The sequence below is a fragment of the Lissotriton vulgaris genome, chromosome 6, assembly GCF_964263255.1.
Source record: "Lissotriton vulgaris chromosome 6, aLisVul1.2, whole genome shotgun sequence".
In the NCBI taxonomy this organism is placed as follows: domain Eukaryota; kingdom Metazoa; phylum Chordata; class Amphibia; order Caudata; family Salamandridae; genus Lissotriton; species Lissotriton vulgaris.
Window position 1 is genome coordinate 250,891,458 of NC_141694.1, and position 18,695 is coordinate 250,910,152.

Below are 18,695 nucleotides of genomic sequence, written 5' to 3' on the forward strand. Positions count from 1 at the left end.
CGCGGCAGGGGCAGGCACCTGCAATGTGCCTCTCACCCCCTCCGCTTTCAGTCGCCACAGCTGAGGGGAGCCTCGCCGATCGCCCGCACTTCTTTTCCCGGGACTCCTCAGGGGCACTCGGGGAGGCGGGGTAGACTCCCGGCCTCCCCATGCAGCAAGCACCAGCTTTTCCTTCCGGCAGCGGGGGCGGGGGGGTGGGGTGGGGGGGGTTTGGGCGGCAGGCAGCATCTCCGGTCTCCCTCTCCATACGGGAGACCGGAAGGACCGGAAGGGTAGACCATGGCTTCCCCCAGGCAAGGGAAGCGGAAACAATATCCTCCCGGCCCTGCCCATAACCAGGCGGCGGGCCGGACATCTCCTTCCGGCGTTTCCCCCGGGCTGCGGCTGTAAAGTCTTTTTGGGCATAACGAGGGATAGGCTCTCTCGGTGGATAATTAAAATGTAGAAGCGAAGTGGGCACTCGCTAAAGAGCACATAAAAACGGGGTGCACCCTTAAATTAAAAATTACGGGAATCTGGCACAATGCATGGTGGGCACCTGCTAATATCAAAATAAGAGGGGTAGGCTCCCTCCGCAACAGGGCAGATAAAGCAGGGTGGGCTCCTGCTATAGACACGAGCAGGACAGAGAGCAGCTCCACGCTGCCAAGCTCAAGTAAAGCGCTCCCAGAGGGGGACAAAGCCCAGGGACAGCTAGGGGCATGGAAAATGAAAAGCCAGCACACTCAAGGTGCTGGGGCAGCCCCCAGAGTCTCCTCAAGGTCCTGGAAATACTCCAACAAGGCAGAAGGGTCCAAAAGAGTCTTCAGGCATCCAGGGGCTGGGCAGGGCCCAGGGAGACAAGCCTTCCCCAGGGCCCCAGCAGCAGCACGCCATTCTAGATTCTAGTCAGGAAAAACAAGAACATTGAACATGAGGTCACAGCCTCATTTTATACAGAAAATCCCTTTGTCTCTGGGGTGTAGGGTGGGGGCAAAACCAGACGCAGCTGGTTTTGGAGCACTCTTGATGTGCAAAGCCCCTCTCACTATTCACTGGCCAGGCTAGGGACATCCGCACCACAGGGGGCGGAGCCAGCATTGTGTGGGGAAAGCCCAGCTCTATTCAGGCCCCAGGTGCACCACTCCCTCACATCAGCATGCTAATCTCAACACTCACCACCGGGGCAGACCCATCCTGACTCCTGGAGCCAGGCTCACCAGCCAGCTACAGTCAATCACACGCCAGACACAAATTACACAAACATGCCAATTTTTAGAAGTGGCACTTCCACAGTAGACACAATCATGCAGCATACATCATTGTGCAGCATTTAATCACACGAGTCCACACATACCAATCTCGCATCTGTACTCCCCACGCATTAGGAACTACCAGGGACACACACATTCCCCATGCATTCCTATGGGAGGACAGGCCAATCTCACACACGCACTCAGAGAGCGCACGCACTTTACACTGCGCCACAGTGCTAAAGTGTGCCAAGACCAGAAATCATTATAATTATGTAACACTAAAAAGCAAAATGTTCAGGGGTGAACCTGCCAGAAGGGCCAAGTCCAACACATGCTGACAAGCAAAGGCGACCTTCCCCCATGTGCTCCATCAAGGTGGCTGGCTCCACAGTACAAGCGCTGATCAACACTGGGGTATCAGTGAATGTCATGGACTCAGAGCAATATGAGCTCCTATCACCGTGCACCTGCTCTCTCCCAAAAGTGCAAGAATATACACTTGCGGCGGCACACGCCCGCTCCCCCTGAGAGGAGCAATGGAAGTGGAAGTCGTCAGCGACAAGCACACAAGATGGGCAAGGTTCCACGTCATGGAAGGAAAAAGGCACCCTCCTTAGTTGCCACACAGCAGAAGACCTGGGTTTAATCTTCTTCACAAACCAGGTGCACCAGTCCCATGCCGACACCATCCTGCCGGAGTTCCCACAACTATTCGAGGGCCTGGGAAATACCAAGGGCAAGCAGTTCAAACTGCACATTGACTCCTCCATCAGACCAAAGGCATTGAGGCACAGAAAAAGCTTGAGGATCTGGGCGTCATTGAGCTAATGTCATGCCCAACCCCATGGGTGTCACTGCTGGTCATCACGCCGAAGCCCAAACAGCCAGGGGCTATCTGGCTGTGCGTGGACATGCCCCTCCCTAATCAGGCAGTCAAGAGGGAACGTCACCTAACGCCCATGATGGACGACATTGTGGTGGACCTCAACGGGGCGATGTGGTTCTCCAAGCTCAACTTGAAGGCTGGATATCATCAGTTGGAGCTCCCACCCAAAAGCAAGACCATCATCACGTTCTTCACCCACGTGGGCGGGCTTTAAGAGGTACAAGAGGTTGAACTTCAGGGTGTCATCCGCTGCTGATCGAAAGGGAGGCCCTGGCCATCAAGTGGGCTTGCCAGCACTTCCATCTGTACCTCTACGGGCAGGTGTTTCGTGTGGTTATGGACCACGAGTCGCTAATTCCCCTGTTCGCTGGAACATCAAGACTGGCTCCCCCAGGATAGAAAGATTGACGGTCCAACGGCAAGCGTTCATATTCGAGGTCGTGTTTCGCCTGGTGCCAACAACCCAGCCAATTACCTATCACAACACCCCGTCATAACAGGCATGCGACAACCGCACACAGAAGAAGAGCACACTGAGGCACTCATCAGGATGGTCAACCAAGAGGCGTGCCCCAAGGCACTGACACTGGAGGAAATCGGCATAGCCACGGCATTGGATGAAAATTTGACAAGAGTTAAGGGAGCCCTGCTCGCCAGAGGATGGCACACTTCCTAGATGGATTGCATGCACTGAAGGCAGAGGATCATCAGGTGAGACAGCAACTATGGAGAGTCCGCAGTGAGCTCAGTGAAGGTGAGGAAGGTCATGCCATTGTGGTCCCAAAGACACTGCAAGAACAAGTCGTTGACTTAGCTTACGTCGGACAAAAGAGAATGGCGAAGACCAAAGCACGCCTACGCTGCAAGGTGTGGTTCCCAGGCATTGATGCCTTGGTGGAGGAGAAAATTCGGAACTGTCATTCATGCACGATTGCAGGTGGCAACCCAGCTCCAGCCCCAGTCATCACGAAGGAACCCAGTGAAACACCCTGGTCCAAAATGAGCATCAATTTCGGAAGCTTCCCTGATTGCCGCAGCACTCTGGTATTGATGGACTCCCACTCAAAATTCCCCATCGTGGAAGAGGTCACATCCACAGCATACCCGCAGGTCCAAGCTGCCCTCGACAAGATTTTTGCACCGCTAGGCCTCCCCGAGGAGATCAAGTGCAAAATTGGGCTCACTTTCCAGGGACGAGAGTTCCAGGAGTATCTGGCAGGGAAAGACATTCGACACTGGAAGATCACGCCACAATAGCCCCAAGCGAGCTCGCCCCGAGGATATAAATAAACTCGGAAAGACCACTCAGGGTCCTTCCAACACACTCCTTAACACTGTGTGCAAGACTTTTCATTTGTGGGGCTCAGGGTAGGCCGCATTCGTAAGCGGGTCACCATCTACAGGTATTAAGGAGCATAATTATATGTCAAACTTGTACAGTTTGTAGGGGGTGCTCCTAGTGCCATCGGCCACTAGGAGTCGTCCCAGGCCGAGGGGGTGGAGCTGAGGATGAGGACCTCCGTCTTGTCCGAGTTCAGCTTAAGTCTGCTGTTCCTCATCCAGTCGGCGACAGCCTTCATTCCTTCGTGGAGGTTGAGGGCCGCGGTTTCTCTGTTGTCAAGCATGATCCTGATGTCGTCAGTGGTGACGATGAGGGCAGTTTCGGTGCTGTGGTTGCTGCGGAACCTGGACTGGGACGGGTCCAGGATGTTGTTCTCTTCGAGGAAGCTGGTCAGTTATTTGTTAACGGTCTTTTCATTGACCTTTGCCGGGAACGAGAGCAGGGAGATGGGACAGAAGTTCTTGAGGTCCTTGGGGTCCACCTTGGGTTTCTTTAGTAAGGCGTTGATCTCTGTGTGCTTCCAGCTCTCCGGGAAGGCCACTGTCTCAAAGGAGATGTTGATGGTTTTCCGGAGGTGGGGTGCAATGGTGCTGCTGGCTTTGTTGAAGATGTGGTGTGGGCAGGGGTCTTCCGGGGATCCGGAGTGGACGGAGTTCATGATCTTGATTGTGTTATCGTGGTTGATGTTGGTCCAGGCGAGCAGGTGGTTGGTGCGGGTGGTGGTCGTGGGAGCGGGGGTGTCAGCTGTTGCCGGAGTGGTGGCAGCATCAAAGAAGTCGTGGATAACTGCGATCTTGCGATGGAAGAAGGAGGCCAGTGAATCGCACAGGTCTTGTGACTGTGGGATGTCGTTGGTGTTGGAGCTGGAGTTGGAGAGTTGCTTCACGATGCTGAAGAGCTCTTTGCTGTTGTCTAGGCGGTCTCTGAAAGTGGTCCTTTTGGCGGAGCTGATGAGTTGGTGATGTCGGCGGGTGGCGTTCCTGTGGGCTGTGTAGCTTTCCGGTGTTCTTTACCGGGTCCAGTTTTTTTCTAGTTTTCGGCAGGTTTGCTTGGAGGCCTGGAGGTCTTCGGTGAACCAGCTGGCTCTCTTGCTGGTGTGGGTGTTGGGGTGCTTCTTGAGCAGGGCGAAGGTGTTGGCGCAGTCGTTGATCCATTGTCTGAGGCTGCGGGCTGTGGCATCAGGGTCAGTCGGGTCTGTGAATGGGCTCTGGGCGAGGGCGGCGGTTAGCTGGTCCTCAGTGATCTTGCCCCAGCTGCGGCGAGGCATCTGCTGGGTGCGGTGGTGTGTGGTGGGTTTCCGGAAAGTGAAGTGGATGCAGCGGTAGTCAGTCCAGTGGAGTTCGGTGGTGCCGTCGAAGAAGACATGGGTGCTCGCTCACATTTCTATGATGGATAGTTCAGGAATCTGCATAGGTCCACAAATTTCCACCCACCCCTCATTCCCCAAAGTCTTCCAATGAAAAAAGTACCTCACTTGTGTGGGTAGGCCTAGTGCCCGCGACAGGAAACTGCCCAAAGCGCAACATGCACACACCACATTTTTACAGTGAAAACTAACCCTTTTTTTGTGCAAAGTGCCCAACTGTGGATTTTGAACCCTGGCTCAGCGATCATCTGGAGACACCTACCAAACCCACTTCCTGGGAATCCAGGGAGATATTGCTTGTGTGGATCCCCCAATGTTTCCCTACCCAGAATCCCCTGCAAACCTCAAATTTACCTGAAAAAAAACAAATGTTCCACATATTTCTGTGTGGGATTTCCTACCACCCAGCTTTTCCCCAGGTCTCCCGATAAAAATGGTACCTCGTTCGCGCGGGTGGGCCAAGTACCCGCGCCAGGCAAGGGCCCAAAACGTATTGGGGAGACATCCAAATTACCTATCATAAAATGACCTGGTTTTGCGGGAGGCACCTGTGTTTTTGGCCCCAGGCTCACAACCATCTAGGGAAACCTACAAAATACACACATTTCCGAAAACTAGACACCCTGGGGAGTATAGTGAGGCATGGATTGAGTGGATCTCCCAATGTTTTTCTACCCAGAATCCCTTGCAAACCTCAAATTTAGCTGAAAAAATAACTTTTTTCACACATTTTTGTGTGAGATCGCCGGCACAAATGTCCTACCATCTAGCATTCCCAAGTAAAATGATACCTCACTTGTGTGGTTGTCCAATGCAGAATCTGTTAAAAACGTATTTTTAAAACATTTTTGCACTTAGATTTTGCTGTGCTATACCCTTAATCCCTATGTTTTTGGCCCTTCCGAGTCACAGGCCCTTGGCCCACCCACACAATTGGGGTATCATTTTACTCGAGAGAACAAGGAGACTATTACTCCCATCTGCCTCCCGGTGGAGGCAGAAAGGCTGTGGCAATTGTTTGGGGTGTGGCGGCATTGGCATGCCCATTTTGGGCAATCCCTGCTCTCTAGTGGGCTTTTTGCCCCCTTGTGCGGCTGATCAGGGCCACTGCCCCATCTGCCCACCACGGTAGGCAGAAAGACTGGATTTTTCTGGAGGGGCTGGGGGCATTAGCAAGCCCATTTTGGGCAGCCCCTACCCCTACCTATAAGAAAAAAATAATCTCCGGTACCTAGTGGGCTTTCTGCCCACCCCTCACGGGGCATATCAGGGGCTATTGTCCCCATCCGCCTCCGGGGGAGGGGTTCAGAAAGAGTGCAGGATTTTTTGTGGGGTAAAAACAATTTAAAAAAAGAATCCCTGGCATCTAATGGACTTTCTCCCCCCCAGGGGCAGATCAGGGGCTACTGGCACATCTGCCTACGTGGTGGGCAGCAATACTGTGGAACTTTGCAGGGGGCAATGGCATGGCCATCGCGGGCAGCCACCATCCCTAAATCCAATAACAAAAAAATCCCTGGCATTTAATGGGCTTTCTTCTCTCCTTGGGGGGGGGGGGAGAGACGGGGCTGCTGACCCCATCTGCCCCCAAATGGGTAAAGAAAGACTGGAAATTTGCATGTGGGGGAATTAGCATGCCCATCTTGGGCAGCCCCCCCCCCTAAATGTCATGAAAAAAAATCCCTGCCCACTAGTGGGTTTCTGCCCCACCCCCAATCTTGGGCAGCTCCCAACCTTACTTTCCTTAAAATTAAAACCCTGGTATCCGGTGGGCTTTCTGTCCCCAACAGCCCCCCCCCCCACCCCCCTGCCTGAAGACTGATTTTCTCCAAATAATTTTGGTTGGGGGAGCAAAGGCCCTTGCCCAGAGATCAACTAGGGAGGGATACCATTGTAAATGGGTGATTTTCCCCTTTCTAATGATACCTCTCCTGACTTTCTATGTGTTCAGGGGCTGAGATAGCGCCCTGAGCATGTAGAAAGTGAAACTGAAATGAGCCTATCGGCTCATTTCAGTTTCAATTTATGTGCAATGATTTCAGCGTGCCGTGCGCGCTGATCGTTATTGTACAGAAACAAACAAACAGCCTCAGGAGCCTGGGGAAGCTTTCCCCAGCTCCCAAGGCTGTTTGGGGAAAAGGAAATCCCTCTGGTGCCTGCACTAGAGGGATTTCCTGTGCAATGCAATCGGACAGCCGGGAGCCGTTCGACGCACATGAGCACTGGTGCGTCGGATGACTCCCGGCCGTCCGATGCTCTGAAGGGGTTAAATTAATGTGTTAATAATTGCCCTTGTTCAGTTACCGTTGGTGCTTATGTTTGATGACATCTAATGCTCTCTACCAACCGGGCATAGAAGAGACTGATACACACAGTGCTCTTTCCCGCAAGGTTGTAATATTGTGGAAATCACTGCTTCCAATAAAATGTAATTTTGTTGTGAAACTTGTCCCATGGAATCTATGGGAATCATTTATCCACTTATTCATTTATTCATCTATTCGCTTATTCATATATTGGTTATATGCTTTTTACCCATGACTGATCTCAGCACTATTCCACTATGTCTGTATGATAATGATGCTTTATTGCTGTTTTAATTTTTGTTTTTGCTGAATAAAAATGATTTGAACATAAAAAAATAAATAAATAAATAAAAGAATCTAATAAAATGGTGAAGGGTCTGCTCTTGCTGCCAACTGACTGTAGTATATAAACTTTGGGATCTGTATGAAAACTTCCTGCGTCACTTTTGCATCACATAGTGTGGTACATGATTGATGCAGGGCTTTCATTTCGATTTATAAAGCCACTCAAATGCCACCCAGCATGGCTTTGAGTGGCCTCATAAATCAGGCAACACCACACAAATTTTTGCCACACTTTATTCTGCACCCGGGAGGCTTTTCATGGGCGTTAGGTGGGTTTTCCCACGTAACACCCATGGAATTTGACGCTGCCCCAGATTTTCAAAGTAATGTGAACCTGGGAAAGTGCCAAATCATATGCCTTCCGAGATGAGGTGTCTCAAGGAGATTCCTCTTTCTATGTGTGCTGCGTTCTGCAGAACACATAGAACAAGTAAAACGTCTCCTAGGATTGCTTTTGTTCAGGAAGGTAACCCTTCCTGCACAAACATAATCCTGCATGCAAGGGTGCCTACAATGGTTCTAGGCTGCCGAAATGGCGCCAGTGCAGGGAGAAAAGATAGGAATGCACCGTATTGCTTAAGTGCAGTGGATTTCTGCCCTTCTCTTTTGGCATAGGGCAGCACAGCAAGGTGCCTTGCTGTGTTGCCCTATGCCAAAATCACATAAATTGCCCCTAAGTCTGACCTTCCAGTAACCTCTAGGCCTAGTATGTGTGGGGGGTCCTTTATTCTTTTCCCTATCATGTGCTACTTTGAGTTTGGCTCCATATCGCTGACCATGAACGGCATAAGTTAATGTCAAGCTATCAATGATTGAAATCATAGCAGCCATCAAAATATCAGTGCTTGGAGCTAGTCCTTTATTGGAGAATGCCAGTCTGAACTGTTTAGGGGTACACATTGGGGCAATAGGTTTCAATTTAATGGTGGGCATGCCACTAATGAGAACAATCCTTGCTGTGAGTATTGGTACACCGTCAACCGCATCATTCTTTAAGTTGGCTAGGCGGTCTATCCTATCTTATCAGAAAATGTTTATATATGTCAATTGATTCAATGAGTTTTGCAATATGTTTTGTGTAGTGTTGAATGTAGTCTTTAATAAAAAAATGTAAACTCGGTTCTTCATAATGTGTATAGCTCAAGCTCACACAGTGAATCGTTATTAGTGAATTAAACTATTTTTTGTGAATCACTCTATCCCCCCCCCTTTTTTTCTTTTATTCATAGCTTTACAGCCTGGTTTTTCTATGGCATAACTATTTCTGGTCTCCTGTATTTAAAAATTAAGAAGCCCCATTTACCAAGACCGTATAAGGTAAGTATTTCAGCATAATGCATATTTTTTGTTTTTGCACTGTAAAAAATATAGTGGGTGGTTCATGAGGATTAGTTACTTACCGTGAAATCTTAATGCTCATCCAGGGGTATACTCATCAAAGTCATAATCTATGAATAATCCCCGCCCATTTGTGGGATCCCTCAGCATATAGAGAATACATATATATACATATATATGCATATGTGAAATATAACTGCAGCCCAAAATGCTTCCAACCTGGCAAAAACAATGCTGAAAATTACATAGGTTTGCATTGTAGACACCATACCTTCCCAACCCATAAGGAAAAGCAGGAGCAGTAAACATTTGTCACACAAACATTGCTTTATTGCCATAGAGAAAACCTGTAATTGCAGGCATTTACCAGTAGGGTGCAGCAGAGTACAAAGAAACCAAGAAAAAACTGGCACCTTGCCTTTAAGGCGTTAGAGTAAGGGTACCGTGCCTTTAAGACCTGCAGGAGACCCCTTGCTCCCATCATGCACCACAGTTGACAGTTGGGTCAGTTCTTTTTGGACGTGCCTATGCACCTGTACAGATATGTAATCATTAAACAAAACACTTCTAAGTAATGCTCGTCCGGGGAGGTGGGTGGGTCGTTTATGACTTTGATGAGTATACCCCTGGATGAGAACTAGGATTACAGGTAAGTAACTAATCCTTCTCACCCAGGGGATACTCATCAATAGTTATAATCTATGAATAGAGTAGCAAGCCCATTCCCAAAGTTTTGCGGATGAGCAACCAAGTATACAGAAAACATGAATCAATATCACATTTAAAATGCAGTCATGCAAACAAATTCATCAAAGAGGCCTCTCCAACTTGGGCATCGGCCTGTGCATCTGAATCTAGGCAGTAATGGCGGGTAAATGTATGTACTGAGTGCCATGTAGCCGCCTTGTAAATCTCAGATATCGGAATGTTGCGAAGAAGAGCTGTGGTAGAAGCTTTCCCTCTAGTGGAATGTGCACGTGGTCTGCCCTGTAAAGCTTTGTTAGCTAATTGGTAAGACAGAGCTATACAGGATACGAATAACATCCATCTAGAGATAGACCTTTTTGAAGCTGCCAGACCGGTATTAGTTGAACCATAATTGACAAAGAGCCAGTCAGACTTTCCAAGTGGAAGAGTCTTAGCCAGGTAACCCTCCAGAGATCTAGGGAGTGTAAAGATCTCTCCGGGGGAGTGGTTGGTTGAGGGAAGAAAGTAGGCAGTCTGATGGTCGGATTGGTGTGGAAATCCGAGACCACCTTGGGCAGGAAGCCTGGATGAGTTCATAGCACCACTCTATTGGCATGAAAGACCGTGTAAGGCTCCTTGCAGCACAGGGTCTGAATTTCACTCACCCTGCGGGCTGAGGTGATGGCTACCAAGAAAGCAGCTTTCCAGGTTAAGTGCTGCAAAGATGTCTTATGAATAGGCTCGAAAGGAGCACCCATCAATTTGGTAAGTATGATGTTAAGCTCCCAGGGAGGAGAGGGGGACCTCACTGGTGGAAACACCTTCTTATGCCCCTCTAGGGAATCTTTGACCACAGGCATAAGGAAGAATGAGGTCTGGGAAGGAGACTTCCTGTACGCTGTGATAGCAGCTAAGTGAACCCTGATGGAGGGGTACTTCAGGCCTGACCTTGCCAAGTGTAATAAGTATGGGTGAATCGCCTGCTCCTGACTTTGAATTGGATCAAGAGCATTGTCCTTACACCAAATGTAAAACTTCTGCCATTTGAAAGCATAAGATTTTCTGGTGGAGGGTCTCTTCACTTCTCTAAGTATGTTCATACAGTCAACCGAAAGGTCTAGGTGGCCATACTGGATGACCTCAGGAGCCATGCCGTCAATCGAAGGGAAGGGAGGTTGGGATGAAACACCCTCCCTTCGTCCTTGGCCAGTAAGTCCGGGCGGCATGGAAGCCTCCGGTGAGGAACCTCTGACAATTGGAGGAGATCCGGTTACCACCACTGGCGTGGCCACTCTGACGCTATCAGGATCATTCTGGTGTTGGTCCTGTAGAACATCTATGTCACTGCCGGGATTAGAGGGAGTGGAGGAAAAGCGTACAGGAATGTCTGCTACCAGCTGATCAAAAGTGCATTCCCCCGTGATCCCTGCTGTGGGAATCTGGACACGAAGACGGGGCATTTCGCGTTTGCCGCGTCTGCGAACAGTTGATGTTTGGCACTCCCCATTGCCGAAACACCTCCTGGGCGACGTCTTCGTTGAGCACCCAGTTGTGCGCTTCTACGAAGTCTCGGCTTAGACCATCTGCCTGAACATTCAGGGTCCCTGGAAGGTGAACTGCAACGATGGAGAGACCTCTCGCCAGAAGCCACCTCCAAATGGATTGAGCTTCCAGAGACAGAACTCATGACCTGGTGCCTCCTTGTTTGTTTAGCTAGAACATCGTTGTTGTGTTGTCTGTCTGAACTTGAATGTGGCTGGACTGAAGAAACGGATTCAGGGACTTGAGCCCAAGATAGACCACCCATAGCTCCAAGAAGTTGATATGATAGCTTCTTTCTGTCTCGGACCAGAGACCTTGTACCTGAAGGTGGTCCATATGAGCTCCCCAACCTTGCATTGAGGCATCTGTGACCACTGTCCGCGTTGGAGGCGACTGATGAAAAGGAACCCCTTGCAGCAGGTGAGAGCATTTCATCCACCATCTGATAGAGTCTCTGGCAACTTGGTGGAGAGAGACACGATCTTCCCAGTGACCTGACCTCTGAGACCATTGATCCTCGAGTGCCTGCTGCAGAGGCTGCATGTGAAGGCGTGCATTGGGTACAATGTAGAGGCACAAGGCTATCGATCCCAGTAGTAAATAAACTTGTCTGGCTGTAGGACTTTGGGTGTCGAGAAGGGTGCGGCACTTCAGAAGCATTGATGACAACCTCTCCTCCGAAGTACACACGCTTGCCTCTGCGGAGTCCAAGGAGGTGCCCAGGTAGTGTATTCGTTGGGTGGGGTGGGGTTGAGGACCGACTTTCTGTAGTTGACTTGCAACCCCAAGGAATGCATCAGCTTGAGGTAGTATGTGAGATGGCTCTGAAGTAGAGCAGGTGTGGAGCTTTTCAGGAGCCAGTCGTCTAGGTATGGGTAGACGAATATCTTCCGTCTGCGGAGGAAGGCAGCCACCGCCGCCATGCACTTGGAGAATGTCTGCGGGCGGATTTGAGGCCCAACGAAAGCACTCAATACTGATAGTGGTAACAAGAGATCTGGAACCTGAGAAATTTGCGATGCTTCACTAAGACAAGTATATGAAAGTAGGCATCCTGCAGGTCGATGGCACACATCCAGTCTCCCTGGTGAATGCGCGGAAAGATCTGATGCAGGGCTAGCATACAAAATGTCTCCTTTCTGATAAACCTGTTCAGCAGGCGCAGGTCAAGGATAGGTCTGTACTCTTTGGCTACTCCTCGCTTTGGACTAGGAAGTAGCGGGAATATACCCCCTGATTTCTTTGGAGAGCCGGGACCTCCTCTATAGCCTTCTTTGTGAGAAGGATAGATACTTCGCCCTTTAACAGCTGACTTTGAATTTGAGGAAGGCGCTTGAATTGCGGGGCACTTGCGGAGGAGGAGACTTGAATCTCAGCAAGTATCCATGCTGCACAATATTCAGCACCCATTTGTCTCTTGTTAGGGTTTCCAACTCTTCCAGGTGAAAAGCTACACTCCCTCCTACCGGAGTGGCGAACGGTTGCGGAGGAAGCAACGACTCACGGCTTGGGAGGCTGCTGTTTGTTATTTCATCTTCCTCTTCCAGGGCGCCTTTGTTGGAACTGGGATCTTAGTTGGTTCTGGGAGGACCATTGAGGGGTTTGAGCCCTCTGTTGAAAAGAACATTTGTCGCCCTGACGGAAATGTTTCTTGAACTCTGTGCTTTTCCAGGACAGTGTCCATCTCTGCCTTCATTTTGTTCATCTCATCGTCAGCGTGAGCCCCAAACAAAGACGAGCCATTAAATGGAAGTTTCAGAATCTTTTTCTGGGCATCAGGCTTGAAGCCTGTGAGGCGCAGTCAGGCTGAGCGTCGTGAATGGACTCCATGGGAGTAGCCATGAGCGGCGATATGTGAAGCGTCCACTGCAGCACTTATCACCTGCTTGGCTACTAGCCCCCCTTCTTGCAGAATTTCCGTGAAATCCTGCCGGTCCTCTTTGGGAAGCTTCTCAGTGAATCGTGCCAGGGAGTCCCAAAGAGATCTGTCATATCTCCTGAGAATGGCTGAGGCACTCGCAACCTTCATTGATGACGCTGAAGTATTGCACATCTTCCTCCCATATGAGTCCATCTGTTTACTGTCCTTCTCAGGGGTGACAGAGGATGACGTAGAAGCTGAGTGGGACTTCATGGCTGCAGCCACAATGACTGAGTCCGCTGGTGGGTCCGCCCTGAGATACAAGGGGTCCTCTGCTGGAGCCATGTATTTTTTTGCAATTCTGGATGGAACGGAACCAACCATCGCAGAGGTGAGGAAAGTGGCCATAGCCGGTTCCAAACATCCTGGTACCAGCAGTAGCAGCAGTCTAGGAGATGTACAGTGATGTAAGGTATCAAAGATGACAGACGTGGGAACCACCAGGGTATGCAAAGTGATGTTGAGTTTATTTGCTCCCCTACCCAGAACATCTGTGAAAGTCGTGATATCATCGATGAGCAACACCCGGGATGGAGCAGTTGAGGAGAAGGTCGGGGAGTAGTCCGGGACCAAAGATCTTGTAGAGGAAGGCCATGTGGGTGATCTTGTGCGCTTTCTCTTATGGGGTCTGTCGTGATGAAGGCCGTGACAACCGCTGGACCTAGACCGACGGCTAGAGGGTGATCTTAGTCTGGAAGGCGATCTTGGTCTCCTAGGAGGAGACTTCCCGGGTCCAGCCAGTGTGCTTTTCCAAGGAGTGGTCCTTTATGGTGAATACGTGTGGGAGTTATCCGAGCCCGGACTACTGACCCGGCACCTTGCAGACGGCAAGGCGACCGACTATGGGCCCTCTCCTCTGCAGGTCTGGGGGATACCTCTGGTGATATCTTCACTATATGTAGTCCTGGAGGCGATGACCGGTCTCCAGATGACGATCTGGACCTTGGAACCGACTGCCGCCGGGACTCCTCTGTGATTCCTGTAATCTTTTCTCTCGATGTCGAGCGCCTCGACGACGATGAGGTCTGAGTCACCATCAGCATTGAATGAGGTCTCGATGGTGGTCTTGACGTGGATCGCCTACGGCGATGAGGTGACCTTGACGTCGACCGTTGGCGTCGGTTTGGAGATCTCGACGTAGATCTGCTATGGCATCAAGTCGGCGGTGATCTTTCATGACATCGTGTCGACAGCGATCTTTCATGCCGTTGTGTCGACGCCGATCTTCTTGACATCGAGTGCTGGGACCTCGACGACCCTCTCGTCGACGGCAAGCCCACTGGTGGCGAGATGTTTGCCGTTGCGACTTTAGACGATGACCCCCTCGAAGGCGGCGGAAAGTGTCTCGACGTCGACGGAAGCCTCAACGTCGATGGAGACTTAGGTCTCTCAGCACCCACAGCCTTCGAGCCCGAAGTGTGGTGCCTGTACGCTGACTTACTTGCATGCGGCAGAGACTTTTGATGTCTAGATGGTGTTCTGTCCCTCGACGCTGAAGAATATCTGGGCCTCTTCGACGGCGACATCGACGGTGAATCTCTTGTTCCTTTCCTTTTTCTGGGGTCAGGAGAGGTGGAATGTCGCCGCTTTTGATGTTGTTTGCTGGAAGATGGTGGTCTGAGGCCTCTATGGACACCACCCTGATGACTTTTGTCCTTTTTTAGCAGTGCATGGAGTTTTATGTGTTCCCTGTCGCACAGGATCCGCCTGGAGAACTTCTGGCAATGGTGGCACTGGTCAGGATTGTGTGAGGATGGAAGTCACACAATACACACCGAGTGTGGATCTGCCATTGCCATGATCTTGTCACAGGAAGGTCATATCCTGAATAAGGCTGGCATTCTGACTGGTAAATATTTATGGAAGACCACAAAACCAGTGGAAGAAGCCTTTAGAAAGCAGAAAACGTCAAATTGTCTGAAAATATCTCTCCAAAATTAGTTTTAGTCACAAAAAACTGAAGAGCTCAAGCTCCAGGATCCTCTCAGAAGGAGCTGGAAAAAAGAAGTGACCCAACTGTCACCTGTGGTGCATCATGGGAGCAAGGGGTCTCCTGCAGTTTTTAAAGGCACGGTACCCTTACTCTAATGCCTTAAAGACAAGGTGCCAGTTTTTTCTTGGTTTCTTGGTATTTTGCTGCAGCCTACTGCCAAATGCCTGCAATTACAGGTTTTCTCTATGGCAATAAAGCATTGTTTGTGTGACAACTGTTTACTGCTCCTGCTTTTTCTTATTGGTTGGGAAGGTATGGTGTGTACAATGCAAACCTATGTAATTTTCAGCATTGTTTTTGCCAGGTTGGAAACATTTTAGGCTGCAGTTATATGTTTCACATATGCATATATATGTATATATATATGTATTTTCTATATCCTCCGAGATCCTGCAAATGGGCGGGGATTGTTCATAGATTGACTATTGATGAGTGTCCCCTGGATGAGAAGGTTTTCTTCATTGGAGTTTCTCAAATATTTGAAAGTGGTTATATAAATTGGTTAGCAATGTTACATAAATATTCTGTCTAAATTTTTTAGTTTGTTTTTATTAGTGTTTTTGGGGATGTTAGACATGTTCAAAGTTGTATTTAAATGATTAACATTTCTTAAGTAAGTAGGGTTAAAAAAGTAACAAAATTGTTGATATATTCTAAACATTTCTCAACTACATTAACACACTCAAACATGCAAAATATTTATTAAAGCATTCACAATTTTATACATATCATATTTTGAAATTGAAGCTGTTTATTCTAAGTAATTAAACTTTTTTGAAAACACAAACACGTTGTTTCAAACCCCTAAACCCTTCACTTTTCCCAGGAAGTCCTCCCCACTGGTCCCTGGTTGCCATTCTTTAATACACTAGTCAGGAACTTCGCTCCTTGAACAGAGCACTCCACAACCAACTAGGAAATGCTCCCACTCCACTCATTAAGGATCTTACAGTCCATTAGCTCCCTCTACCCAGCAGGCAAGGCGAGAGAGTCTAATGCAGTACCAAATGTTCCCTAACAAACTCCACAACACTAATGTCTAAACACCTGATTTGTTTATACTGTAACTCACCCTCCCTCCCTATACACACATTAGAAATCTGGTCCCTACTGGACTCAGAAGAACGTGATATATTCTTTATTGCAGAAACTTAGCTCCAAGATTTGTCACTACCATACATTGCGGTAGCCCTCCCCCTGACTACCAGCTGACCAGATTAGACAGGAAAGACAGAAGAGGAGTGGGATTAGCAATTGCCTTCAAGGCTAATACAATAATCCAAACTATAGAATCCCACCAGGCAGAATGGGGTGATATCTGTATTTTTACAATAGAGCTCACTAGCAAGGAGTCCTGGAAAGGCGCTCTCCATTTTAGCAGCAAACTAACTGAGACGATCGCACCACAAGTCCTGGCCACAGGTAACTTTCTCCTACTAGGGGATTTTAACTATCACGCAGATCAACTATCAGATTCCCACACAAACGACCTTACCACCAGCCTAAACACATTAGGCCTAAAACAACTGGTGACAGGTCCTACCCATACCGTTGGTCACTCCTTAGATCTTCTATTCACAAATTCACCCAATGTAGAGATCGACCAGTTACTTCTAGTCCTATGGTCTGATCACCATGTGATTAGGTTTCTCTTACACTTAAAAAACAACTCTACCCCAACCCAGGAACAAACTTAAACTGAGTAGACCTCTCCCCCTGGTATACTCCAGACCTAAAAATTACCAAGCTCACCGTCAGGACAGCTGAGCGTAAATGGCGACACACAAAAAACGTAACAGACAGACAGCACTACAAAACATCGCACCGGCTCTATATGGACCATATAGCCACAGCCAAAAAAGTTTATTTGGGAAACAGAATAAACCTGGCTGCAAATTCACACAAAGAGCTACATAAAATAGTAAAGGAATTCAGCAATCCCTCATCATGCCAGCAACCACTACCTGCGACCCAAGAGTGGGTCGATTCTCTCTCATCCTTTTTTGTAAACAAGATAAACGACATCCATAAACTGTTTCCCCAACCAACCGACACATCACCTAAACAGACAGCTAACAAGTCTCGTCCCTTGCACACCACTGCTCTTAATACATTCATAGAGGAAGAAGTAGCCCTCACACTAAACAATATTAAATCTGGATCACCAGCCGACCTGGCCTCCTCTCAGACTATATCCAAAATTGCACCCGCCCTTCTCCCAAATCTGACCAAAATATTTAACCTCTCAATTTCACAATCCACCGTACCTTCCCACTGGAAGGAGGCCATAATCAGACCAATCCTAACAAGCCTACAGCCAACTCTAAACAGCTTGCTAACTACCGACCAATCTCCCTCCTGCCTCTGTTCGGCAAAGTCATGGAATCAATGGTCAACAATCAACTATATAAACATCTAGAAAATAGCAAACTATTGGACCCATCCCTATCAGGGGTTTGGGCCTTTCATAGCACGGAAACAGCCTTACTTGAAATATAGGACAACATCCGGCTTTCCCCCGTCACAAGACAATCCGCCATTCTGATTCTGAGTCACCTCTTCTGACTTCTCTGAGTATCTGCTGATGCTATGAGACCTACAGGTGATATATACGCCTAACAAATACCAAATACATACGTACATACATGTTTTCTAATTTTTTGTCATTATTATAAAACTTGTTTTTTTTTGAAAATTCCAATGTTTGTAACTCACAATAAACTTAGAACTTGCCAAAGGTTGTAGTGGTTAGTTTATATACATAAACATTGTAAAAATTGTAAAAAAATTATTGCATCTAATCTAAATAAAAAGAGGGAATACAAGAATTTTGGCAATAAGTATTATTAAAATTGTTAATGAGCGCAGCTTTTGAATGAATGCTGTATGCCTGTTCCATAGAGAACACTTGAAAAAAAGATCAATACATAAACACTGGGGGGCAGATTCATAAGAAAGTGATGCATCTGTAGAGATGCATCACTTTTCCTGCACCACAATTCAAAACCCTTGCGTCACCATGGATGCACCATATTTACAATACAGCACAGCATGGCTCAAAGATTGTAAATTGTAAATTGATACTTGTATAGCGCACTACTCACCCGCAAGGGTCTCAAGGCACTTGTACGAATACCGCTGTGGAACCCATCCTGGCTTTCCCTGTGAGACGTCCACTCCTGGGCACCCCCAAGGTGGAGGCCAGGTATCCTTAGCGTTGTGGGGGCCGTTGTGGAGATTAAGCAAGCTATTGCCCAGAGTTGCAGAGTGGGACTCCTCGATTGGAATAGGCACCGAGACGAGAATTATCAGGTCCGTGGAATTTTGAGCCCAAGACCCGCCGAGGCGGGGAATTGAACCCTGGTCCCGGGCTAAATGTAAATGTAAATGTACATGTATTTATATAGCGCAAATCGCCCACATCGCAGGCATCTATGCGCTTGCTTAGGGAACCCGTCCTGGTATTCCCCTGTGAGACACCCCGGCAGGGTATCCACAAGGTGAAAGCCAGGCATCCCGCCGCGAGGGGCCGTTGTGGAGATTAAGCAAGCTATTGCCCAGAGTCGCAGAGTGTGAACCCGTGAGTCGAGTAGGCACCGGAGCGAGAATTATCGAGCCCGTGGAATTATTGAGCCTAACCCCCGTCGAGGCGGGGAATTGAACCCTGGTCCAGGGCCATCTCAGCTTTCGGGTCTGCCGCCTCTAACCCCTGAGCCACACTTCTCTGCATCAGG

At 48.7% G+C, this 18,695-nt stretch overlaps 1 protein-coding gene across 1 annotated transcript in view; it reads left to right on the forward strand.

Annotated features, from left to right (window-relative positions):
* Positions 1-18,695, forward strand: part of LOC147707086 (b(0,+)-type amino acid transporter 1-like) — a 53,263-nt gene that overhangs the window by 17,368 nt on the left and 17,200 nt on the right. The window contains exon 3 of the mRNA XM_086925174.1: positions 8,710-8,797. Within this exon, the coding sequence (XP_086781300.1) occupies positions 8,710-8,797 (88 nt within the window). The remainder of the gene's footprint in view (positions 1-8,709; positions 8,798-18,695) is intronic.